The sequence below is a fragment of the Bos indicus x Bos taurus genome, chromosome 21 (genome assembly GCF_003369695.1).
Source record: "Bos indicus x Bos taurus breed Angus x Brahman F1 hybrid chromosome 21, Bos_hybrid_MaternalHap_v2.0, whole genome shotgun sequence".
Taxonomy (NCBI): domain Eukaryota; kingdom Metazoa; phylum Chordata; class Mammalia; order Artiodactyla; family Bovidae; genus Bos; species Bos indicus x Bos taurus.
This window is the reverse complement of record NC_040096.1, coordinates 41,787,205-41,813,607: the sequence shown is the minus strand read 5'-3', so window position 1 is coordinate 41,813,607 and position 26,403 is coordinate 41,787,205. Positions and strand designations below refer to the sequence as shown.

Sequence of the window (26,403 nt, the reverse complement as noted above, 5' to 3'; positions counted from 1 at the left end):
GAGGTCTTGTTTGTCTTAATGAAAATGTTACAACCTAGTAAAGCAAAGCATATTCTCTTTGAATTCTTAACTGAATAAAAATAGTAGGCCGTAGTTTGGAGAGTTTTAAAAGAAGTGGTCTGGCAGGATCCTGCATTTAGCAACTATTAGCAATCTCCAGTGGATGCACTTGAGCACCACAGAGAAACAGACAGCAAAGTTGAGCTTCTAGTTTCCTGTTATCCAGAGATGTTACTTGTTTACAAGGCAGACCCTTCTCTGGGCCATAGATTTGCATCTCTAGAAAAGAAAGGTCTTCAAGTACCTGTATTCAACAAGTGAATGTTTTCAAGTGTTTTGTTGTGGTGGTTATCTTTGTGTTAAAACAGTTTAAAAGAAACTCATAACATGAGGTTGTCCTGAAATTAGAAATAGGTTTTTAGTACTTTATTTATGCACTTAGGAATTAAATTATCTTTAAATCATTGATTATTTTGACTGTAGGATTCTAAAACTAAGAAAACTTTGTATTGATAATTTTAAAGCACTAAAATGTTGAAAGCTCTGGAATATCAAGATATTTTATACAGAGAAGAAATTATTACTGATCTTATACATGTGTTATTTATGGTTACTTTCCAATATATTTTGCACCTAATTACAAAGAATGAATTACTTAATTCATCTGAATTAAGTACCTTGACTGTACATTGCAGTCATTTGGATCATATGTTTTAAAACGTAGGTTCTGATTTAATAGTAATGGTATGCATACCGCATTGGACATTAAAATTTTTTAAACTCCTTAGGTGATTCTGGCATGCAGAGAACAGTGCTAAAAATGCTATAAAGTAATGTACAGTGTAAACTGATGGAGAGAGAGGAAAAGGATAGTTATAGCTCTCAGTAGTAAAAATTTTCCCCATTATACACCCTCTCTCTGAATGTATAAGAAAGGTAAATCAGCATTTTCAATATTTATGTCTTTCCTGTTTACTTAATTACTTGTATGTTTTCATTTCATCCAGACTCAAACGTTTTATTATCTAACTTTGTTCTGAACTAATCAGTTCAGTTCAGTCTCTCAGTCGTGTCCAACTCTTTGTGACCCCATGGATTGCAGTATGCCAGGCTTCCCTATCCATCACTAACTCCTGGAACTTGCTCACACTCATGTCCATTGAGTTGGTGATGCCATCCAACCATCTCATCCTTTGTCATCCCCTTCTCCTCCTGCCTTCAGTCTTTCCCAGCATCAGAGTCTTTTCCAATAAGTCAGTTCTTTACATCAGGTGGCCAAAGTATTGGAGCTTCAGCTTCAGCACCAGCTAATTTTATTAATTATATTAATATGAACTAATAATTATATAATTGATACTACTTAGGAATACAAATTCAGTATTACTAAAAAGTGGTCATCTCCATCTTCCTGAAGAGTCAGAATGTTTTCTTGTGATCCGTGTCAGAATATGGGAATAAAGGCTGGAGAGAAAAGTTTGGGCTCTGGTAGTCTCATTTAGGGTCTTTGGCCTATGTATGTGGGCAAGAAAATAGTACAGGTCAGATTTTATTAAAATATAACAAAATTCTCAAGCTCTAATCTTAAGTATTTTTAGTACTTTCAACATGACACAGTTTCATTATAACAGGTGATTAGGATATGGTCTAATAATGATGTTTTAGGTTTTAAATTCATTGACCATATGGTCAATATGGTTACCCTTAATTTTTCTTCCTGCTGGGCAATTTGGTTATAAATATTTTCTTGAAGCATAATGACTTACATATGGTCTTGGAAAACAGAAAAATTTTATATGATACATTTATTGTGTTAGTTGTAATAAAAATTAGAAATGGCCTAAATATCCCAAACTAGAGAATTAGTTAATTAATTCCAATAGCAATTTAAAATTATTTCAGTATGTGTGGAATCTGAAAAATACAACAAACTAGTTAATATAATGTAAAAGAAGCAGACTCACAGATACAGAGAACAAAACTAGTGGTGACCAGGGGGAGGGGGAGAGCAACATGGGGCAGCAGCTGAGAGGCACAAACTGTCATGTGTGAAATAAGCGACAAGAAGATCCTGTGCAATGCAGGGAATATAGTTGTTTGAAAGTAACTATAACTGGAATGTAATCTTTAAAAATTGTGAATCACTATATTGCTTACTTGTGACTTAGGCAATATTGTATGTCAGTTATACTTAAATTAGAAACAAAATCACAGGAGGTCAAGATAAAAAAGAGAAAAATAAAACTTTCAGTACAATAGTTAATAAGGTGGGATTAATGTTTAGGGAAATAAAAAAGTTATTAACAAAGTATGTATACTGTGAAACCAGTTTTTAAAAAATGATCCATATATCTGGAGAGATAAGACCAAAAATGTCAAAATATGGCTTTCTATTTTTTTGAGGGGGGGGTGGTTTTTTTTTTTTTTTTTTTTGGCTTTCTAAATGGTGGGATTTGGGGTGAATTTTATTTTTCTTTCTTGTTTTTATTTATTGCAATGAACTGAATTAACCTTGAAATAGGAAATAAATATTTAAATAGACTACTTAAGAGTTACTATGATTTTCCCTAAATTTTTAGTGATTCACTGTGTTTATCCTCTGAATTGATTTTATGTATATTGCTTTCCTCGAGTCATATAATGTAACCTCGCATACCTTCCTTTTTTTCTGACTTAACTTCTTCCACAACTGGGTTTATTTTAAAAAACGTAAGTTCCATATCTATTCTGTTTTGATAACAGAAGTATCCTTTGGAGCAGAACTGTGTTTGGGCTTTTTGGGCTCAACAGAGTAATAGAGATTTAGTTAAGGGCTTTAGAAATATTATTGGAAGTACAGTAGAGTTGAGTAAAAGTATACCCACATGCCATCTTCAGCCAGTCATGCCTGTTTTCACTCACTGGGTTAACCGTAACCCTGCTGCTAAGTCGCTTCAGTCGTGTCCAACTCTGTGCGACCCCCATAGACGGCAGCCCACCAGGCTCCCCTGTCCCTGGGATTCTCCAGGCAAGAACACTGGAGTGGGTTGCCATTTCCTTCTCCAGTGCATGAAAGTGAAAAGTGAAAGTGAAGTTGCTCAGTCATGTCGGACTCTTCGTGACCCCATGGACTGCAGCCTACCAGGCTCCTCCGTCCATGGGATTTTCCAGGCAAGAGTACTGGAGTGGGGTGCCATTGCCTTCTCTGAACCCTAACCCTAACCGTGATTTAAAGGGAGAGAAGGAGAGAAAGGAAATTCAGAGCTCTGAAGCAATGTTTATAAACAGAATAATTGGTGGGGAGAAAAGGGGGTGATTTTTTTTCATGGTTAACATATCTTTAATCTCATCAAATGAATTTAAAAAACTCCTGTGTTATAAGAACATGAAAAACAACTCACATTGTTTTTTAATACATTAAAACCTAACGAGCACATTCAATCCCAGATCAAAAGTGATATGCACATTCATTATAGGTGGAATTATAGAATTGTGAAAATAAGAATATTACTCTGCACTAGTAGGAGAATGGTTGAATAAACTGTAGAATGTGTATAGTAAAATTTGGCTTCCTGAAGAATAAAAATGATTTGAAAAGTGATAAAGAGGTAATGTTAATGAGAAAAGCAAGTGTAAAAACTATGCTATATATAGTATGATCCCCACGTACATGTTTAAGGTATAGTTGGGGTTCAGAAGGTTGTGCTTCTTCTCACAGTGATTCACTGTGAGAAGTCCAGGCTGCCTTTAAAATGAAGCAATGTATTTGAATCCAATAAGTCCTGTTACTAAGAACAAAAATGTTGATGCAGGTAACTTTTAAAATACCCTTTGTTTAGAAAATAGTTGCTGAAATAGCCAGATTTGCCCAGGTAAATCTACATCAAGTGATACATGTTATTTATTTTTTCCTCCCTCAGTGTCATGACACATAGTCAAAATACTTTTGCATTGGTATTAATATATTTTCATTTCCCAAAAGGCTTCAGTGTATTTGACAACAGTTTATCTCATTTTAGTAGCTCCAATAAAATGCAACCAAACAAATTAGTAGTGGATACTTAATACTGCCCTTTGACTTAATTTCTCTTTAAATCTTGTTGTTTCTGATTTTAGGCTTCTTGTATTGGAACAGCTTTTGGACAGTGTAAAGCATACAAAAGGAGCTCGTCAACAAGTAGTTCAGTTACATGTTGTTTCTTCAGTTTCTAGTTTCTTGAAGGTAATTCTATTTTTTTTTAAATTCCCGCTTACTTGATTTTCTTTTTTTCCCCTAATATGTGGCCAACTAAGTAGGTTGAGGGAAGAAGTTTTTAAAAGATGGTTTCCCCTCCCCCCCATTTTTCTTGTTTCAGGATTTGTAATTCCCCTTTTACTTTTTCTCAGAATAAAACTCGCTGGTCAGAAGTCAGACCTATAATACTATTTTAGAAACATGCTTTAACCTACCAAGCCTAATATCGGAGACCTGGGATTGGCAGATTATGGCCTATGGACCAAATCTGGCTCATTGTCGCATTTATGACTTACTGTTTCTGAGTAAAATAGACTTCATTGGTCATTTATTTTATGGAAATCCCTATTAATGTTCTTTGAACACATATGTAGTACAGTGATAATTGATCACCATATTGTTTGCCTGGAGGCTTGAAATTCTAAAGTACTTCATGAGAAAAATTACATTTGTATGTCAGTGTGTGTTTCTGGTGTTTTGATTTTTTTTTTTAAGTAGTAATCACTGAATATGAACATATTTGTTTAACCACAATATATATTCCAAACTGGATAAGAGAATTTACTACAGTTGTAAGTTTGGATTGTTTTTTACATATTTCAGTATGTGGCTGGCTCTAAGGGACATTTGGGTCCAGAAGAAGTGAGAAGACCTGTCCTTGCATTGGTGATGGGAGCCTTAGAAAGTCCCAGCCCCCTCTTGAGATGTGCAGCTGCAGAGGCATGGGCTAGATTAGCCCAAGTAGTTGATGATGGAGCTTTTACTGCTGCATTAGCTCAAGTTAGCTTTGACAAGTAAGTGAATTTCTTACTTAATACTCATGAGATATGTGTCAAAACTGTGTATAGCTTGTTGGAACTTATGAAACTTCTGATTATAACTTTAAAAAACTGAGAAAGGCGTATTTTGTTGTTGTTCAGTCACTCAGTCGTGTCTGACTCTTTGCAACCCCATGGACTGCAGCACACCAGACTTCCCTGTCCTTCACTATATCCCTGAGCTTGCTCAGACTGTTGTCCATAGAGTCGGAGATGCCATCCAACCATCTCATCCTGTGTCATCCCCTTCTCCTCTTGCCTTCAGTCTTTCCTAGCATTTGGGTCTTTTCTAATGATTCAGCTCTTCACATCAGGTGGCCAAAGTATTAAAGCTTCAGCTTCAGCATCAGCCTCAGCCCTTTCAATGAATATTCAGGGTTGATTTCCTTTAGGATTGACTGCTTTGATCTCCTTGAAGTCCAAGAGACTCTGAAGAGTCTTCTCCAACACCATATTTCAAAAGCTCAGCTAGGGTTAGGGTTAGGGTTAAAGTGGAACCCCCACCCCCACCCCCGCTGCCTTCGACTGCTTTTCTTAGAACATAAAACTATTATTAGTATTTTTACTTTGGTTTTTGTTTTTATATGAGAAAGATCACTGTCTATATGAGTGATGTAATAGGCCACCAATAGACTCTGGGAGTAAGAAACTTAGGGAGTTTCATCATATAAAATATAGATGATAGGTAGTAAAACAATCTACTGGAAAGAAAAAAGGCTGCAGATCAGGAAACATAAACTGTATGTTCATTCCTACCAGCTTTGTAACCATGAGCTGGTTGTTTAATCATCTTAACCTGTTTTTCTCTGTTTCAAATAGAAGTTTATTAATGATGCCCTGCCTGCTAAGAATGTTAAGGTGAATGAGAAAATAAATATGAAAGTAGTATGAAAAAATAAAACAACTGCAGATGCTCATGGTTATATTAGTTATATATGTATATAAAGTTAGTAGCTGTGCTAGTAATGCAGAAGGCACTTTGACCTTCTAGTCTCCTGAGTATGTATGTCTTGATTTGGTTATGAACTCTATATCTCTTGTCAGATTGCTAACTTGGTTCTAATTCCAACTCTTCCATTTAATAGTTGGTTACTTCATAAGAGTTCTTTGGCCAAAATGACTCAGTCGTTTTGATTTCCTCATTTGTGAAAAGGAACTGATAATAGTATGAATCTCACGATTCCTGAGAGGATTAAAGGACCCAATATAAAGTGTGTAAACTAGAATACAGTGAAAACTCCGGATGAATAATAAGTTCTCTTACTTTATTTCATTTTAAATCAAAGTTCTTGAGCTGGAACTCTATATGGAATTAGTATCTCTGCAGTGAGAGTTTTAAAAATATAACTTAATGATAAGGTAATAATGCATGCCATATGAATTTAGTGTGTATTTCTGAAAGACATTGAAATTGTTTATATTTAAATAATTATTATTAGTAATGTGATGACATCTAAAATTTTTTTTTATGTATTCTTGGCTGTGCTGGATCTTCATTGCTGTGTGTGGGCTTTCTCTAGCTGCGGCACGCGGGGGCTACTCTCTAGATGTGATGTGCGGTTTTCTCATTGCAGTGGCTTCTCTTGTTGCAGAGCATGGGCTCTCGGGTGTGTGGGCCTCAGTAGTTGCATCACATATGTGAAGACATTTTTATTTAAAATATTTTTCTTGCACATTGTTAGAGCTTGGGGTTGAGGCCGTTGGCCGGTGAACTCTCAAGTGTAGGTAGTGTGCTACACGAGCGGCAAGTTTTCGCTAACGCCACAAGGGTCTCTGGCCCAATGAGTGGAGTTGGATAGTAATACTTGCTACAAAAGTATGATTTAAAAAAAAAAAAGAAAAAAAAAAAAATAAAATAAAATATTTTTCTTTTCAAGATACCTTTCAAGTTATTTCAGAATTTTTTTGTATCAGTTAACTGTAAATGTATTTCTGAATTTTGCAGCTCTTTATATAAAAAGTTTCCCTAAGTGACTGCATGCATTGGTCTATTGCAGTAATTATCATTTATTTTCGTTTCCATAATCACAGACTGAAATCAGCAAGGGATGCAGTTACCAGAACAGGACACTCATTGGCTTTGGGATCCCTACATAGGTACTTAGGAGGAATAAGTTCTCAACATTTGAATTCTTGTGTTGGAATCCTTTATACTTTGTCTCAGGACAGTACCTCACCTGATGTGCAGGTGAGTACACGATTGATTTGTAGATAATGCCTATTATGTTGTATTGACCATTACTAATTTATATAATAATTCTTGCTCCGTAATAAAATTAAAACTGTTGTTAACCTCAGTGGATTTTTAAAATTCACATATCACTATCTTTACTTCATACTCAATACCTAAAGTCAAATTCAGTATCAGTTTCTGAAAATGGATCTGCCTTCTGTCTTAAAATAACATCTACTATCTTGTGGAACTTAACAGGCACCAGGCATTGTATTACATTTTTCTAAACATATTAATGTATTTAATCTTCACAGTTATCTAGGATGTATATTCCCATTATATAGAAAGAAAACTGAGGCTTATGGAACCTAAGTTACTTGCTCACACTTACAACCACTAATATATTGTGGAGTCAGGTGAAGAATATAAGTCATGGACTTTAAACTCATGTTCTTAACCACTTTACCATATTATTATACATAACTTATTCATTTCTGCCAGTCATCATTCTCCTGAGATCTTAATCACATCTTGAATGATGGTTGTGCTTCCTGCTCTTCTGGTCCCCTTATTGTATCTCTGTCCCCCTTGTGTGACCCTGATTACTATAGTGGACTTCCCTGGTGGCTCAGATGGTAAAGCGTCTGTCTACCATGTGGGAGACCTGGGTTCGAGCCCTGGGTTGGGAAGATCCCCTGGAGAAGGAAATGGCAATCCACTCCAGTACTGTTGCCTGGAAAATCCCATGGACAGAGGAGCCTGGTAAGGCTACAGTCTATGGGGTCGCAAAGAGTCAGACACGACTGAGCGACTTCACTTTCAAACTTTCAATTACTATAGTAGCCTCCTACCTGGTCACTTTATTTTTAGGTTCTTTACAACTCTACCTAGATATGAAGCCAGAAGTCTTTGCCTGGGAAATTTTCATCTTGCCACTTCCCAACCAAAAAGCTGAGGATACTGCTTATTGCTTCTTCAATCAACTCATTGAAGTCCCATCAACTGACTCAGAAGCTTTTTTGGTTTTTAACCCAAAGTACTGATCTTCTCCTAAGATGATCTTCCTGCTTTCCTCCCACATGTCATTCTCATATCTGTGCTGGGGTTTTTCCTATTGCTCTTCTTTCTATTCCTATTTTATAATCCACATTTTTTAGTACTGTAAGATCCAGTTTAACCACCACCTTGTCAAACTTCAGCATCTAACATGGGTCTCATTCTTTGAATTACCATATCACTAATAGTTTTTTTCACATCATCTGTTACTTGAGTTGATTTATAAGGTATTCCATCCTTTCTTCATTCCTTTAATACAGTACTTTTTGCTTCTATTTATTATATTTCTCCTCTTCCCCTTCAAAAAGTCTGTTCTGAACAGACTCCTTTTCTATTGAGTCTCTTTTGTTGATTATTAGATTTTTCTTTCTGTGGCATCCAGTGTCATCAGTCTGACTCTTCTTGATTGCTGCCATTCTCACCTAATGGGAGCTCATCATTTTACCATTTAAAAATACTGTAAGCTTTTTTTACATATTTGTTGAAAAGTGGGGTAAAACTTTCTTAGTTGATTTCCTAAAGGGAGAACTTTTTAGATACTTGTTGTTATAGGAAGTTCAAGCATACATAAAAGTAGAGAACATGCTATAAGGAACCTATTAAACCCACCATCCAACTTCACTGATTATCAGTGATATTGGTGTTGCCTGATTTTATACTTCATGTCAGTGGAACCATACAGTATATACTTTTTTATGTTTGGCTTTCTTCAACATTGTGTTCCAAGAGATTTGTATTATTTCCTGTAGTTGAGATCCTGTTGAATCTTTTAAAAATTTGAATTTTTATTCGCTGTATAGATTAAGCAGTAAATAATTTTCAACACACTAGATTTAGTTCAAGCCGTTAGCTAAAGAACCAAACACGATTCTGGAATTCTCAGTTCTGAGATATATCCATATGTGTGCGTGCTAGCTAAGTCGCTTCAGCTGTGTCCGACTCTTTGAGATGCTGTGGACTGCAGCCCTCCACGTTCCTCTGTCCATGGGATTGTCTGGACAAGAATACTGAAGTGGGTTGCCCTTACCTTCTCCAGGGGATCTGCCTGACCCAGGGATGGAACCCTCATCTCTTGTGTCTCCTGCATTGGCAGTCAGATTCTTTACCACCAGCGCCATCTGGGAAGCCCCTGTATCCATGTATGCCATTCTAAATTGGACATTTGTCTCTCAGTTGTTTTTTTACTGGTATTTACATTTTTTTTCTTCAACTCCTGAAGTTCCTTGTTTCTCTCTCCAAGTTAGTAATAACACACACTTGACTGTGATACTACTTTATCACTCATTTCAACAAAAGAACAGTTCGTAGTGTTTTTGTGTTTCTTAATGCTGCTATAACATTTTTAACTGTTTTTCTCTGTCTTCACAGACCTGGGCACTGCATTCTCTCTCATTGATAATTGATTCTGCCGGCCCACTCTATTATACACATGCAGAACCAACCCTTTCTCTTATTATGATGTTGCTGTTAAATGTGCCTTCTACTCATGCTGAAGTTCACCAAAGTCTAGGTCGCTGTTTGAATGCCCTTATTACTACATTGGGTCCAGAGCTACAAGGTATGTATAGCTGCTTTTGTGATATTTTACATAAAAATATATGCATAAAAATGAAAAGTTTCTCTCATTGACTCAAACACTTCTCAATAAAGTGAAGTTTAGCAGAATGTTCTTTCAAAAATATGGGCAGAATATTGAGAATAATCTTGGGAAGACTGACTTCTTAGTGATGACATAATAGAAAAAAAAAAAACAAAAACATAGAAATTTAAGCTTCACCAACCATTAGTTAGTTGGATGACTTGGGAAAACTTTCACGTCTCTAAGCTTTAGTTTCCTCTTCTGTCAAATAAGAGAAGAGTTGCAAAACCCTTGTAATTGGCACACAGTAAATGCTCAGTATATTTTGTTAAAATAAATGCCAATCAGATTTCTCTTATCTTGTAAAGATGCGGACCATATTTAGAAGGATAATGTCTTAAAAATACTTTCCTTAACAAGTTAAATGACAAACATAAAAAGGAATAGTTTCAAAACCTCTTATCTCTTATAAGATACGAATGACTAAGCCCCAAAACTCAGTTATTCTGATCTATTCAAATGCAAAATACATGATTTTAATATATAAAAGCAACCCTCAACTAATACGAGCAGGGTTATTATTAGCAGTTTCTAACTCTACTTTTCATGAAAATTTGATGTGAACTGCAGTCTTCAGTTCTTTGCCTAATGATTTGTGTTGCCATGAACCTTTCAGACTAAAAATAACTAACATTATCTAAAAACTTATAACCTGGATTATCCCTCCTTCTGAAGAAGAAATTTACTTCACAGAACCTCAAGTTTAAAATTAGAGGAAAAAAAAGAAATTTTAAGCCCAGTAATATGTGTTTCAAGGGTAATGATTTTCTAGGCCGATTTAAAGCTTTCTGCTTTCATCTTAGGTAACAGCACTTCTGTTTCTACCCTAAGAAGTTCCTGTCTGCTGGGTTGTGCAGTGATGCAAGATAACCCAGACTGCCTTGTCCAAGCTCAGGCCATCTCTTGCCTTCAGCAGCTTCATATGTTCGCTCCACGACATGTCAACTTGTCTAGCCTGGTCAGCTGTCTCTGTGTGAGTATAAAACTGCATATGTCGTTAGTTTCTTTTATTGGAAATTTAAATTTATTTGTTAATCTCTCGACCATATACAATAGTTATTTTCCCTCAATTTTAGTCTTTTTGGGGGAGGGTGTGGGGTAACTTCATATAATCGTATCTTAAACTGCTCATATATTTATTCACTTTCCCTTCCATTAATGTTAAACTTAGTATTTGGAATATTGATTCATTAATACTGAGTGCTAACATCCCAGGTACTGTATAAATGCTGTAGGACATGGAAATATTTATGTGGTAATAGCAATTTTTTTCCTACTTCTTCTTTTTCCTGTTTTCCAAACTTACATATAAAGTTATTTTCATCCCAGATGAAATATTTTTCCTGAATATTCTAGCAGTGTATGCTTCAACATCTGGGTTCTAACAGTGTGTCTAATGAACATAGAAAGGTGAAGGTGATCAATACAGTGTTCTGATTAGGTGGTTCATGATCATCAGTGGTTTTAAGATTTACTGTGAGCATCACCAGTTTCTATCTGGACTTGCCTGAAAAAGTTACAGTTGGAGTTAAAACTTAAGACCATTGATTTTCAACTTTTTCTGCCCTTGTGATGTTTACAGCACCCTCCCCTTAGTAACATGATAGTTGAGAATCATCACTGTAGACAAGACCTGTCATTTTCAAACTTGAGACAAAATATGCAGCATTTCAAACCTTGAAAGAACCCGCAAACATTATTAAAACCAACATTCTCAATAAAAATATAAAGAGCAAAAAGTGAAATATTTTGCCCAAGGTAATATATCTAGGTATTAGTAGCTTTGAGTCTAGAACCAGCTTTCTGAACTCCTTCTCCAGTCCTCATTTCATTATTTCATGTTTACTTGGTAGTTATGGATACCTCTTAACTCTGCCCCCTCCTAGCTCTGTGGCCTTAGGGATGGCCCATAACCTCCCCCAGCCTCATCTTTCCTGTCTGTAAAACACAAGGGTTACACAAGATGCCACCTGTAAAGGCATGGGTCCTCGACACTTAATAACCACTCAGTAAATTGTAGTTGTTTTTGTTTTCTTAACATATAACTTAGATGTAGAATTTTATTTATCTTCATATTGATTTTCATAGTCATAATTATCTAAGACTCTTAAGGAGAGAAGATGACTGACTTTCCTGATAGAAACTTCGGTTTCTGTCTGTATTAAACATTTATTAGAGAATATAGCACCTCCTGGAAAAGAATATTACCTTTATCATTCAGCAACTTTTCCCAGTAATATTGCTCTTTATATTCGAAGAACCATTGCCAACATTAATTATTGAAAGATAACCCACTCCTCTGCAAGTTGACCTAACTTTCTGCTCTCCATTTAAATATATCAATACTACCCTTTTTTCCTTCTTGAATCATAGTAGAAAATTTCCATTAATAACCATTTAAAATTTCTTCTTTAACTAATACATGAATTTATTCATTAAGTAGAGTTTATTGAGAAATAAAGAGCATAACTAATTCCTAATGAATTAATTCTGATTGCATTCATTACTCTTTTGTTTTCCCAGACTAAGAAGGTTATATACAAAGAAGAATAGACACTGTTCTCAGATTTTTTCTTTTAGGTACATTTAGAGCCACTGAGAAAATCAGAAGCAACAATTACAGATCTTATTCATGTTACTCATAATACTTAAGCTATAAAATAATTTTTTTAATACAGAAATTCAAAAATTGCTATCACTATGGTGTGTTAATTTTGTAACTTAAAATTTTGGTTAGTAAAGCTTTTATCCTAAATTTATTATATTTTAAAGTATGCCCTGTAATAATAAAATTGCTTCTGCTTTCCTATTAATAACTTTATGTTCAGGTTTTCTTTTCTTCATAGAAATTAATTATTTAGCATGAAGTGTTTTCATATTAACTGAAACTCTCTGAATATTCAGAATACATTTAATCATTAGAAAAGAATCTTACTATAAAGGATTTTCTTCTAACTGCATGCTATTTAACTTCCATTCTGAACTTGGCCTTAGCTACACTTGCAATTCTCACTACTCACAGTTTTAAAACTTGGCTTCCAAGAGTAAAAAAATCTATAACTTGTGATGAGGTAAACGATTAACTTTGTCTCTTATGGGACACCTGTTCATGTGAAGGTAATCCAGATCACTCCTTTCACACTGATGTCTACTTGATCTGGTTTTATTACTAAGGCTTGATGAAAGATTCCAAAGGAAAACCTAATTAAACAAATGTGCATTTTGAAATTACTGTATTTTTGTTATCTATATCTTGAGTTGACTGTTTTTAAAATCTTAGCTCAACTCATGTTTTAAGATGGAAAATGAAGTATTTATGGCCTATCTTTAAAGCTGAAGCTAAGCCAATTTGAATGATAGCTCTATCAACATGTATATTTTAATGCTTAGGTGACTGTTGTCAGAGTCATCCTGGTGTTTATCTTTTGGTTTTTGTCATGACCAGTCTGTCGTTTGTTTTTGTGCAGGAGATCTTGTTGGATAATTCTGTGTTGGTAGGTCCCTGACCCCCGATTCCTAACTTTATTTGAGGTTTGCAGTGCTGTTTCTTTGTGTCCACCCGCCCCCGGCCCTTTTGGTTGTAGATGTTCTTCTTTTCCTCTGCATCTCTCTGTTTAAGCTAACCATTAATGCAAAGTCCAGTGTGTGTGGCATGTTACATGGTGTTAACTTAATACCAGCGTAAACAAATCCTCCCTAACCTTCTCCAGCTGGTGCACTCACTCTTTGCATTTAATTTTGCATCATTTTGATTTAATATATTCATTTCAGAAAGGAATTGAACATATAGTTTGATTTTAATTTCTGTATTTTGCCTGCTTGATTGTTTGCCTTAACCCGCTCTGTTCTTCTTCCCAATATAAATGCTGGAGAATGACATGGAGATATTAAGCGTCCCATTTTGTTTTGTGTGACAGTCCTTAATATATTTTCTACTGAATAAGTAGAGTACTTTTGAGCATGCTTTTTCTAAAAGATTGTATGACCAGCCTGAATAAATGCTGCACCTGCCTTGAATTATATGCTTGTATATGCTCCAGTTAATACAGCTAGTAGATTCATTAACTTTTCTTTAAAATTGTCTTTAGAGTGCTTCTTTGCTATTGTTGTTAAATACAGCCTTAATCTTGGGCATGAATAAACTTAATCTTTTTACATTTTAAGTTCTCTGTTAGCCTGTGTACGAGTTTCTAACAGCAAAGTTCTTAAACATGACTAGAATGACATAACCTTGAAACTTTGTGAATGACATTCCTGTCTTTCCACTGTCCATGACATGTACTCGAGGGTATAATAGAACATATTTATAAAGCAGACCTCATCCATATATTTCACTGATAGTATGTTTACAAACTTTGTCTTTTAGCTGATGATAAAATTAAGGGTTTAGCCCTCTTTGCATAGGGTCATGTGCCAGAACCCTCCACCACTGCCTACTCTTTTCTCAGAAGTGTGCCTCTGCTCTTTTTGGCAGACTCACCTGCCTCAGTCATGCCTTTCCCACATAAGCCAGATCTAAAGGCGCTTATAAGAATTATGCCATTATTTCTCAAATGCCGCTTGGAAAATCACTGTTGAAGACATTTATTGTCATAAGCCACACCAAACTGGTCTTTATTTTCATAGTTGGAATGAAATAAATTTTAAAATCTCTAGGCTTTATTCTACTTATGAAATCACCTTTGACTTGTTTTAATTACTCATTTAAGGTATATCACCATTTGTACTATCATTTACCCTCAGTAGATGCAGCTTATTGAGATTTACATTGTTTAAATACTTCTCAGTAAAAAGAATATGTATTGAGTCTGTCATTCGAGAAGAAATATTCTCTATCATGAAGATATTTAGATATCTGTGTACATATATGTATATCCACATATAAGTAGATATGCATGTATAAAATTTGCTATCTATAATGTCTCTAGAGAGCACTTTTGGTGAATATGTTTTCTGAGTTAAAACTCTTTCTGCCTTTATTTGAAAATGCATTTACTTACTCTCTATGGCATCTGCATAAACTATTGATAGAGGCTGCATTAATAATAGCTATAGCTAATGTTTAATTGCGCATACTTACTATTTGCCAGGTACTGTGCTAAGCACCTTTGCATGTTTCTTTGTGTTGACTTTACAGCAGCCCTGTGAGATAGGGTAGTGTTATTTTCATATAATAAATGAGGAAACTGAGGCACAGAGAATTTAAATAATTTGCCCGTGGTCACATAGCTAGTAAGTCATGGATATAGGACCCAAACTGAGACAGTCTGACTCTAGAGCCTCCATTTTAATCACTATGCTACAGTGCTCATATAGATTTATATAAACTTGGAGATTCATAAAATATAATAGTATATAGTTCCACGTAAAACATAACAGTATATGGTTCCATGAGCACTTGTATATACAGTAGTGTATAAGCTGCAAATAAATTCTTTTTCAGTGGTATCCCTTTGTCTCTCAAAACTGTTTTACTCATATACATTTTATGTCTTCTAACATTGTCAAGAGACTTTTGCTTGGGTTTGTTTATGAATATTGCATAATAAGTACATGTATTACTCCTTAAGCTATTTCTAAGTTATTTAGTAAAAAATACGTGCTAAGATAGTTGAAGAAATCTCTGTATATCTAATGAATCAGGAGGGGTCCAGTGAGTAATCTGTTAGACTTTTTGAATGTCACCAAGAATTTCGGTTCCTTTACTTCCCAAATGGTATTTTTCAGGTGAATCTCTGTAGTCCCTATTTGTTACTGAGACGAGCAGTACTGGCTTGTTTATGTCAGCTTGTTCAGAGAGAAGCAGCTGAAGTTTCAGAGCACGCTGTTATGCTTGCTAAGAACAGCAGAGAAGAACTGACTCTGGGTAATTCTCTTTATCAGTATTATCTCCAGCTCAGATGATTATTTTAATCCTAAAGCTTCTCTAGAGACATGAGTTTTTAAAGGGAAATTTAAAAGTTAGTATATAATATCTTAAATGTGCTATAAGTGACGGTTGCTAAACAGTTATCATTCCAACCAGTGATTTTACTGGTTAAAAGCAGTGGTTTTCAAACAGGCTCCCCACAGCAGCAACATCCAACTCACCTGGGAATTTGTTAGAAATGCAAATTCTTGGGCTCCATCCCAAGTCTAAGGCAGAAATGGGGGAGTAGCGCCCAGTGATCTGTTACTTATTCCCCACTAACGGTAGTATGTACTGACGTCTGAGGGCTGTTGGTTTTGGACCAGTTTTTTTACAATGGATTGAAATTGCATTTAGGCCTGAAGTCATTTATGATATGTGCCTTTCTTCCCCTCAAATCTAATTGAATAAAATTTCTCATAGATGAATCTGCTTCAAATTAAAGGATTTCTTTGCCCCGTCTATGTTTTAGAGCTGAATTAAAGGACTTCTTAGCCAGTAAGGTTTTAAGTGTATCTCTTCATTTTAAAATCATATAACTAACACAAACATGTGTATAAATTCAGACTACAAAAATAGAAATGATAATGTCTTATACTTTTAAAATATATAGTTTCCAAAGTGCTCAATAAAGGACAGAAATGGTATGGACCTAACAGAAGCAGAAGATATTAAGAAGAGGGCAAGAATACACAGAAGAACTATACAAAAAAGATCTTCACGACCCAGATTATCACAATGGTGTGATCACTCACCTAGAGCCAGAAATCCTGGAATGTGAAATCAAGTGGGCCTTAGGAAGTAGCACTACGAACAAAGCGAGTGGAGGTGATGGAACTCCAGTTGAGCTATTTCGAATCCTAAAAGATGATGCTGTGAAAGTGCGCACTCGATATGTCAGCAAATTTGGAAAACTCAGCAGTGGCTGGAAGAGGTCAGCTTTATGGACTATGCAAAAGCCTTTGACTGTGTGGATCAATAAACTGTGGAAAATTCTGAAAGAGTTGGGAATACCAGACCACCTGACATGCCTCTTGAGAAACCTACATGCAGGTCAGGAAGCAACAGTTAGAGCTGGACATGGAACAACAGACTGGTTGCAAATAGGAAAAGGAATATGTCGAGGCTGTATATTGTCACCCTGCTTATTTAACTTCTATGCAGAGTACATCATGAGAAATGCTGGGCTGGAAGAAGCACAAGCTGGAGTCAAGATTGCCGGGAGAAATATCAATAACCTCAGATATACAGATGATACCACCCTTATGGCAGAAAGTGAAGAGGAACTAAAGAGCCTCTTGATGACAGTGAAAGAGGAGAGTGAAAAAGTTGCTTAAAGCTCAACATTCAGAAAACTTAAGATCATGGCATCTAGTCCCATTACTTCATGGCAAATAGATGGGGAAACAGGTCAGACTTTATTTTTCTGGGCTCCAAAATCACTGCAGATGGTGATTGCAGCCATGAAATTAAAATACGCTTAGAAGGAAAGTTATGACCAACCTAGATAGCATATTAAAAAGCAGAGATATTACTTTGTCCAAAGAGGTTCATCTAGTCAAGGCTATGGTTTTTCCAGTAGTCATGTATAGATGTGAGAGTTGGACTATAAAGAAAGCTGAGCATCAAAGAATTGATGCTTTTGAACTGTGGTGTTGGAGAAGACTCTTGAGAGTCCCTTGGACTGTAAGGAGATCCAACCAGTCCATCCTAAAGGAGATCAGTCCTGGGTGTTCATTGGAAGGACTGATGTTGAAGCTGAAACTCCAATACTTTGGCCACCTAATGCGAAGAGCTGACTCATTTGAAAAGACCCTGATGCTGGGAAAGATTGAAGGCAGGAGGAGAAAGGGATGACAGAGGATGAGATGGTTAGATGGCATCACTGACTCAATGGACATGAGTTTGGGTAAACTCCAGGAGTTGGTGATGGACAGGGAGGCCTAGCATGCTGTGGGTTCATGGGGTCACAAAGATTCAGACACGACTGAGCAACTGAACTGAACTGAAATTTCTATCACATTTTTAGAAAGTCTCAGACTTCACAGAGCTTTCCAATATCTAAAGCTGTCAGATCCATAATGTGTTTACTGTTATTCTGTGCTCTTTAACTTAGTTTTATTATTATATTAAAACCTTGGCTCTGACTTACTCTATCAGCATTGCTGAACTTGTATACTAGTCATCAAATAGGTTGAAGAACTTGTTTGTAGATTATTCTGTGATCAATTAACCAGAGAAATTGTAATCTTCTAACCATGTATGGTATTCTCCCCATAGTGACCTTTAACTTATATTAACTGCTGAAATTATCTATATTTGTTGCTTTAGGATTTATTATGGTAATATGCTGGTATATAATTATTGAATAAGCTATGTGGGTAAGATAGTAAAGGATTCATTATATAATTCCTTATTAAAATTTTTATAATTTTTCAAACCATGGAAAAGTAGGAAGAAATATGCAAGTGAACACATAGACTCACCTACTTCGTATGTTTGTAACATTGACTTTGTGTATCTCTCAGTATAATACATAAGCCTCTTGCCAAACCATCTGAAAGCAGGTTGCAGGCATCATGACTCTTTACCCCTAAATACTTATCTGCGTCTTTCAAGAAGGACATGCTCCTGCTTGACCACACGTTATTTCCAAACCTAGTAAAATCAGCATTTAGTATTTTCATAGAATTTGTAGTTCTCACGTAAATTTCCTGTATATTAAAAAAAAAAAATGTCCTTTATAAATTCCTTTCCCCCCCTCATGCCCACACCCCACCCCCAAATTTAGGATCCAATCATGACTCATACGTTACATTGGGCTGTTCTAACTTTTACACCCGTGATCAGAAACATTCCTACCACCTCCTTCTGATCTTTAAAAGATAACTAAAAGATCACTAAAAGATCTTTAAAAGATAACTCTTCTTTTAAATAGTCTAAGAGTAGCATAATCTTTAGAAACTAAATGCTTTCGTAATTGCCAAATGAGTTAAATCCACATAAGAAAATGTACTTGTTCTTTTTATGTTTCCAGAGTTAGAGGAAATAGATACTAGATCAAGGCTTATATTTCTTTTTTGAAATGATGTATTACTTTGCAGTGAGAATATTGTGTAGTAATTTATATTAATTCAATAGTATTCTTAGATCCACTGTAGCTTAGTTGTAGTAATTAAACACTCTTCTCCATTTAATAGTTGTTTTCTGAGTTTTACTCTCATGTTAATAAATTTAAAGCCTTTATACCAGAATAAGTAATGCTTAATTATGATTATTTATTTGAATTTAAAGATAAAATAATCATTCCAAGAAACACTATAAATTTTTAGAAGTATTGCATGCTAATTGGGTGAAAATGTTTACCTGATAAGGAAAACATATTAGTAAACTCAAAGATTTATCTTTTAATGACATTGTATAAAAAATAACTTGGCAGTGTTGTGAATAATAATCGAACTTTAGTTGTGAACTAAAACAGACCTCAGTAGACTGAGGGTGCCGTACGTGGACCAGTTCTTTAGAGTGTATTTGCATGTAATATTTTTAATAACCACTGAATATGTGTGCTTCTCATATGGCAGTTTTGTTTTCTATATTACTTAGATCATCGATTTTCTTCTTGTCAGATGCTAACATCAGAGAAGTGGGCCTTGAAGGGGCCTTACTGACCTTACTTGACAAAGAGACAGATCAGAAATTATGCCATGACATCAAAGAGACTTTAAATCATATGCTCACATCTATGGCAGTGGATAAACTCTCCTTTTGGTTAAAGCTTTGTAAAGATGTACTTGCTGCATCAGCTGGTAAGTACTGGTGATTACCAGCCAACATAATAAAACTGAAAGTAAAAGTGTTATATAAAATTGTCTGCTAGTGATAATTTATTAATTTGGATATTTGGGGTAAAACTGTTGCTTTTCTTTAAGTGAAGATTCTAATGCTAGTCTTTAAGTCCAGCACTTAAAGCTTACTTTTTTTTTCTCTTATAATTGTGTTAGAGTCTTTAAAATTTGTATCTTTGGACTAAGAGAGACAGTGAGTGAGAAAGAAAGAAGATAGGAACCATTTCTGTTCCAAATACTGTACATACTATGTATCATTTCCTCTTTTAACCATCTTATGAGTAGGCAGTAGTGTTCCATTTTACACAAGGGAAAACAGGGCGTGCAAAGGATAAGTAATTTTCCCAAAGACACACACATATTCAAGCCTTAGCCTGCATGACTTTAACATCTAACTTTTCATTATATTTCAGTAGCTCTCAACTCAGTTACTTAAGCCTTATAATTAATGTAGCTCTGGTCTCAAAGGAAGAAAGGTACTGTAAAATCTGGCTTTTTTTTTTTTTAGTATTCTTCTCTGTCCACCTTTGTTCTTGTTGGTACTCCTGTCTTTCAGTTACTGACACTTGTCTTTCCACCATTATGTTGTACATGTTTTCCTTTCTTGATGTTTTCTTCTGTCCCCAGAAGAAAGAACTTAAAAGGACTTCTTCAAAAGAAAAACTACAAGTGCATAGATTGGTGACCTATCTTCTTTAAAATTTTATAGTCACTATGTGAAGTTAATACTCAATTTACTTCACTGTTTATTCTTTTTATCCTTTGTCGTTTACCTCTACCCCTTTTTATTCGAAAAACATAAATTTCAGTCTCTATTGATGTCTTCAGTCTCCATTGATGTTTTAAGATGGGTTTGCCTTAACTTTATAACATCTTTGCTATCTGTTGTATCACACTCAAAAAAGGTTGACATAAAAGATAATTTAAGAAAAACAAGTTGGTTTATGTTATAAGTTGCATTTTAAGTTGAGTTAAATAGTTAATAAGTCAGCAATTAGTACTCTTGCCTGGAAAATCCCATGGATGGAGGAGCCTGGTGGGCTACAGTCCATGGGGTCATGAAGAGTCAAGACACGACTGAGCAACTTCCCTTTCACTTTTCACTTTCATGCTTTGGAGAAGGAAATGGCAACCCACTCTAGTGTTCTTGCCTGGAGAATCCCAGGGATGGGGGAGCCTGGTGAGCTGCCGTCTATGGGGTCACACAGAGTCGGACTCGACTGAAGTGACTTAGCAGCAGCAGCAGTATAATATTAAAGGGAAATAATTCCTTAATTACTGGCTCTGTTGCTGCTGCTGCTGCTGCTGCTGCTAAGTCACTTCAGTCGTGTCTGACTCTGTGTGACCCCATAGATGGCAGCTAGTCATCTGGATAATTTGTGATTGTAAATACACCAATGGGTCTATCCTGAGGAAGTATTTTTTGGACATTTTTGTGGATTCAGGAACCTTCTTAAATTCATTCAAGGGCCCAGTGTTAACATATCTAGTTCTGTCCACCATACTCCCTACCACAGAATGCTGTGCTTCCTTGAGTATATCCATCTTCATACAGCGGATTGATAATTATTCTAGTATCATATTCAGTCTTTCACTTTAAATATAATTTAATGGCTTCATCATTTTTTAAGAATAGTTTTTTAGCGTTTCTCGAGGTAAGCACTGTTACCAGTAGTCATTAGACATGATTATTTTACGTCGTTAAAAGATGTATGATTGATGAACAGTATGATCTGTACTTAAGGTCATTTGTGTCTCTTTATAAGTGTATCTTCCAGTTGAAACTATGTGTATTTTTCTCCCTTGATAAAAGATTTTGCAAGCGTAACCTGTGTGGATACAATGCAAGAAGAGGAAGGAGATAAAGGGGATGACGCTTCGGTTCTGACCAACAGAAATGATGGCAGACCTCACCCTTTCACCAATCCCCGATGGGCCACAAGAGTCTTCGCTGCTGAATGTGTCTGTAGGATAATCAACCAGTGTGAAAATGGACACAGCGCACATTTTGATGTTGCTTTAGCGCAGGAAATGAAAAAGAAGGATTCAAGAAGTAAGTGGCTTAACAATGACAAGACCAAATGGTACACATAGAGGCGCTCTGTGCCTGCAGTACATTTCTAATGTTCAAATGCATTCTTAATGATTGAACTGAATGCTTAAATCAGCATTCACTTTTGTTTAGTGGACATAATGTGATACATTAAGTTTATAGAGAATGGTCACGTTCTTGGAAAGTATGTGCATTCCCAAGTTTTATTTTCTTAAATTTTATTTTTATAGAACTATTAAATATAGCAAAATATAGCTATTTTGCTCATAGATTATTTTGGTTCCATGGATATTACCTTGAAAACATCTGAGTCTATCTCAATGTAAAGTAAACCTACTTGTGAGACCAGTTTGACCTTTTATTGTTCAGTTTTATTATTTTTACCTAAATACATGTTGATTATGGTTTAATTCACTTAAACACATATATTCAGACACAACGCTCGTATCTCAATGCCTTATAAATATTCTTTACCTGACAAAAGAATCACAAGGTAAGATGTTGTTATTCCCCATCTGAGACTATGAATTAGGTATTTCTTTTTTATTTTTCAAGCAAGCACGTATTGCGTCTCTTAGTTGTCTTTCGTTTGCTTAGTTTTATTGAAGTATAGTGGATTTACAGTGTTGTGTTAATTTCTTCTGTATAGCAAAGTGACTCAGTTATGTGCACATTTATATATTTATATGCTTTTTCATTTTCTCTTCCATTATGGTTCACCACAGGGTGTTCAGTATCGTTCCCTGTGCTGTCCAGTAGGACCTTGTTGTTTATCCGTTCTGTAGAGAATAGTTTGCCTCTGTTAATCTCAAACTCCTATTTCTTCTCCCCGCTACTTCCACTCCCCTTGGCAACCAAGTCTGTTCTCTATGTCAGTGAGTCTGTTTTTGTTGTGTAGATAGGTTGATTTGTATCATATTTTAGATTCCATGATGCTGCAAATGGCATTATTTCATTCTTTTTGATGGCTGAATAATACTCTGCTGTGTATATTACCACATCTTGATCCATTCATCTGTCAGTGGACTTTTAGTTGTTTACATGTCTTGGCTGTTGTAAACAGTGCTATGAAAATAGGGGTGCATGTATCTTCAGTTTATGGTTTTCTCTAGATATATGCCCAGGAATAGGATTGCTGGATCATATGGGAGCTCTTTTAGTTTTTTAAGGAACCTCTATATTGTTTTATGTAGTGGCTGTACCAATTTATATTCTTGCCAAATTGTACATTCCTTTTCTCCACACCCTCTGCAACATTTGTATTAATATTTGCAGGCTTTTTAGTGATGGCCATTCTGCCTGGTATGAAGTGGTTCCTCAGTGCAGATTTGTGTTTCTCTAAGAATTAGCAGTGTTGAGCATCTTTTCCTGTGCCTGTTGGTCGTATGTATGTATAGTTTGGAGAGGTGTCTGTTTAGGTCTTCTGCCCATTCTTTGATAGTGTTGTTTGTCTTTTTGTCATTGAGTTGTATGAGCTCTTAGTATGTTTTGGAAATTGAGTCTCTTATTTGTGATGAGCACTAATACTGATAGGTATAAAATTAGTGTGCTTACTGACTCTTGTGCTCTTGATTAAAATTATAATTGGCACTTACTAAGATGAGCTGGTTTCTTCAGTATGACCTATAACTAGTATACTTCTTTGACTTAGTCTCAAATTTTTTTTAGGTAAACGTTTGTTGTACCTGTAAACATTTTATTGTTGGAACACTGTTAAATGATTGTTTTATGTCTCTCCCCGGTAGAATTATTATACTAAGTAATATGTTGTAGGCATGAAAGGAATTCTCATTTATAATTTTATAGCTAGAAATATTTTTTTATGCCCCATCTTTTGTGTGTGTGGCAGCACATGCAAAAAAGTAAGGTAATGTAGTCCATATGAAAGTGAAAGCGTTAGGTGTTCAGTTGTGTCCGACTCTTTGTGACCCCATGGACTGCAGCCCACCAAGCTCCTCTGTCCATGGGATTTCCCAGGCAAGAATACTGGAGTGGGCTGCCAGTCCCTTCTCCAGAGGATCTTCCTGACCCAGGGATCAAACCTGGGTCTCCTGCATTGCAGGCAGATTCTTTACCATCTGAGCCAACAGGGAAGCCCATAGTCCATATAAAGAACCACATAAAAAATCTTTAAAGGAATATTATCTTTTAGCTTCAACTTGACATGAAGAGAATGATTAATGTGTAATTCATCAAAACCCAAAGTTTCCTAAGTACCTTCTAATGTACTTTTATCAGAAAGTCTGAACAAAATTTTTATTGAAAATACTATTAGCATTCTTCTAAAGGATGCTAATTCTGCCTTTGGTTTTTCAAAGCTGTATTAGTATTTGGTTTGGGATGGTTGTTTGTGTCTGAGTACTTGCACTGGTGCAGTAAATCCAGCTTTAGGGTCTGTAACAAACAGTCAAACTGTAAAAGTACTTGAAAGTCTAGTTTATGAAATTAAAAGGAGGAAAAATTAGCACTTAGCATAAATCTTAGTTCCAGCATATTCTTAATAAGATTTTCTTTTTTTAATCTTGTAGATGACTTTTTGGTGCTACATCTTGCTGACTTAATTCGCATGGCTTTTATGGCTGCCACAGATCATAGTGACCAGCTCCGTCTTTCTGGCCTTGAAACCCTGTTAGTGGTTATTCGGCGATTTGCAGCGATTCCAGAACCAGAGTTTCCAGGTCATGTGATTCTGGAACAGTATCAAGCCAATGTAAGCACTTTCTATTAGAGAATCTTATTATTAAACAACCAGGTTAGAAGTCTGTGAAACTAATTGGCATGTCACCTCTTAATACATAAATGTGTGTGTATCTCTGTTAATATATCACCAGTCTAATCAGTATATGTTTGAAGAAGAAATCTTCAAGTAAAAGCAAAATAATTCATGAAACAGGTCTTTTATAACGCTAGAAGTTAAGTCACGTAATAAAAACCTTCTTGGTAATTTATGGGGAATAAAGGGCTTTGATAATGAAATTCTTTACAGAATATCCAAATAACCTTAAGATAATACCAAATCATTAATATTATTAACATATTCCACTTAGGCTACATGCATTTTATCTTCAGGTTACTACTCCTAGGCTAGATATAACCTCCTTTATTTCCCCTGAACTTAGAAAAGAGTTCAAGATTCTTTTACTGGTTCTGTAATCTTTTTAACTGGTGTTTGTTTGCCTGGTGCATTGAGCAACCTAGGAGGAACAAGGAAGGTAACAAAATCATCATGTTACATCACACACATCACATGTAGTCCTTCAGCAGTCATGCAAGGATACCTCTCGTGATTCAGAGGCAGCTTCTGTTGACTGGCAATTAGGGAATCCAGAGCAGTTCACCAATTGGTAGCAGGCTCCATCACATCTTCCCAACAGGTAATGTCAGTGTATGTTTAGGGAAAGAGAAAAGGAAGGGATGGGAGTTACATAGAACTACATATTAGTCTAAATACTATATTCCAGCTTAAGGGGAGCTCTGTTATATTTTTACTCCTCTTAAAATTACAAATGATAGAAATAAAATTACCACTCACTTAAGCAGAAAAGGAAGATTGTTTTGGGGAATCTTAGTTGGCTCTGCTTTCTCCTGCACTGGCTCTTTTTTCAAATTTGCCCTCTCCAAGTGGTATCAAAATGGCTCTCTTAGCATCTAGTCTTTTAAAGACAGCACTTCTTTCCGAGTACTTCCAGCAAACATCTACAGGAGAGATTTCATTATACCAGTGTGGATCCCTGGAGCCAGACAGTACTGTTAGCTCCATAGCAACCACATGGGCTAAGAGTTGGCGAGAAAGTTCCCCAAAGGAGAATTGAGATGCTCTTACCCCAAAACAGGGAAAGACATCCTGGGCTGGCAGAACCAAAAAGTGCTTATAATACCTATTATAAAGGGATAATTTTAAGATAACATTAAAAAGAGAAAAGAGTTTGTGCTATCTTACTTATTGATGCTTGAACGAGCATATCATTTCTTGCCAGGTAGGAGCGGCACTTAGACCAGCCTTCACCTCAGAGACACCACCTGACGTCACTGCCAAAGCATGTCAGGTAAATAGTAAACCCTCCTTTAGGAAGCAGCTCTCCAGATAGTGTTTAATACCAAGGTTCGATGTTACAGTTGTCCACCCACCCATTAATCTCAGCTGCCCCTTTTCTTCACCTTTTAAATTTATAGAACTTTTTCTTTCTTGTAACTGCATATTAAGCCAGTATATGGGTATGTCACCAGTTGTCTAGTGATGGAAATATGGGGGCTCTTTTTTGTCTTTCGCTCTTACAGATAGTGCTGCAGTTAATGACCGTCTTTCTGTATGGGTCATTTCACTGGGTCCAAGCATGTATGGGAGCTAAATTCCCCAAAATTGAATTGTTGGGTTAAAGAATGTATTACAAGAGTTAACTACTTTAAACTCCTGCCAGCACTCTATGCAAGTGCCTGTTTCTCAGCAGCTGTGTGAGTTGGCAAACTTAAGATTTTGTGATGGAGTAAAAAGGGTATCTCAGGATAGTTTAGATTTGTATGCCACGTGAGGTTGAGTGTTTTTTCATATATCTAAGAGCCATATGGTATACAGTTTTAAATAGTTGCTTTTCTTGATGGTGTTGTCAAGCATTCAATATCCAGCCCTGAATGGTCTGAGATAAAAGCAGAACTGGTATGAATTAAATTAATTATAAACAAAATGGCAAAAACTGATTT

General features: G+C 35.7%; 1 protein-coding gene and 1 non-coding gene across 9 annotated transcripts in view; both read left to right on the top strand.

Moving 5' to 3' along the window:
• HEATR5A (HEAT repeat containing 5A) overlaps positions 1-26,403 on the top strand; it is a 129,340-nt gene that overhangs the window by 81,922 nt on the left and 21,015 nt on the right. For 6 of the 8 annotated variants that reach the window (XM_027521771.1, XM_027521774.1, XM_027521773.1 and 3 more), the window contains 11 exons: positions 4,093-4,198; positions 4,814-5,004; positions 7,060-7,216; positions 9,626-9,815; positions 10,700-10,869; positions 13,364-13,390; positions 15,624-15,762; positions 19,434-19,613; positions 21,466-21,705; positions 24,234-24,415; positions 25,683-25,751. In XM_027521771.1, the coding sequence (XP_027377572.1) occupies positions 4,093-4,198; positions 4,814-5,004; positions 7,060-7,216; positions 9,626-9,815; positions 10,700-10,869; positions 13,364-13,390; positions 15,624-15,762; positions 19,434-19,613; positions 21,466-21,705; positions 24,234-24,415; positions 25,683-25,751 (1,651 nt within the window). The remainder of the gene's footprint in view (positions 1-4,092; positions 4,199-4,813; positions 5,005-7,059; positions 7,217-9,625; positions 9,816-10,699; positions 10,870-13,363; positions 13,391-15,623; positions 15,763-19,433; positions 19,614-21,465; positions 21,706-24,233; positions 24,416-25,682; positions 25,752-26,403) is intronic. The other 2 variants (XM_027521777.1, XM_027521778.1) reach the window with 1 other exon arrangement.
• Positions 6,696-6,844, top strand: LOC113880116. The gene has a single exon (XR_003507592.1). It is a non-coding gene; the product is annotated as a small nucleolar RNA SNORA62/SNORA6 family (small nucleolar RNA).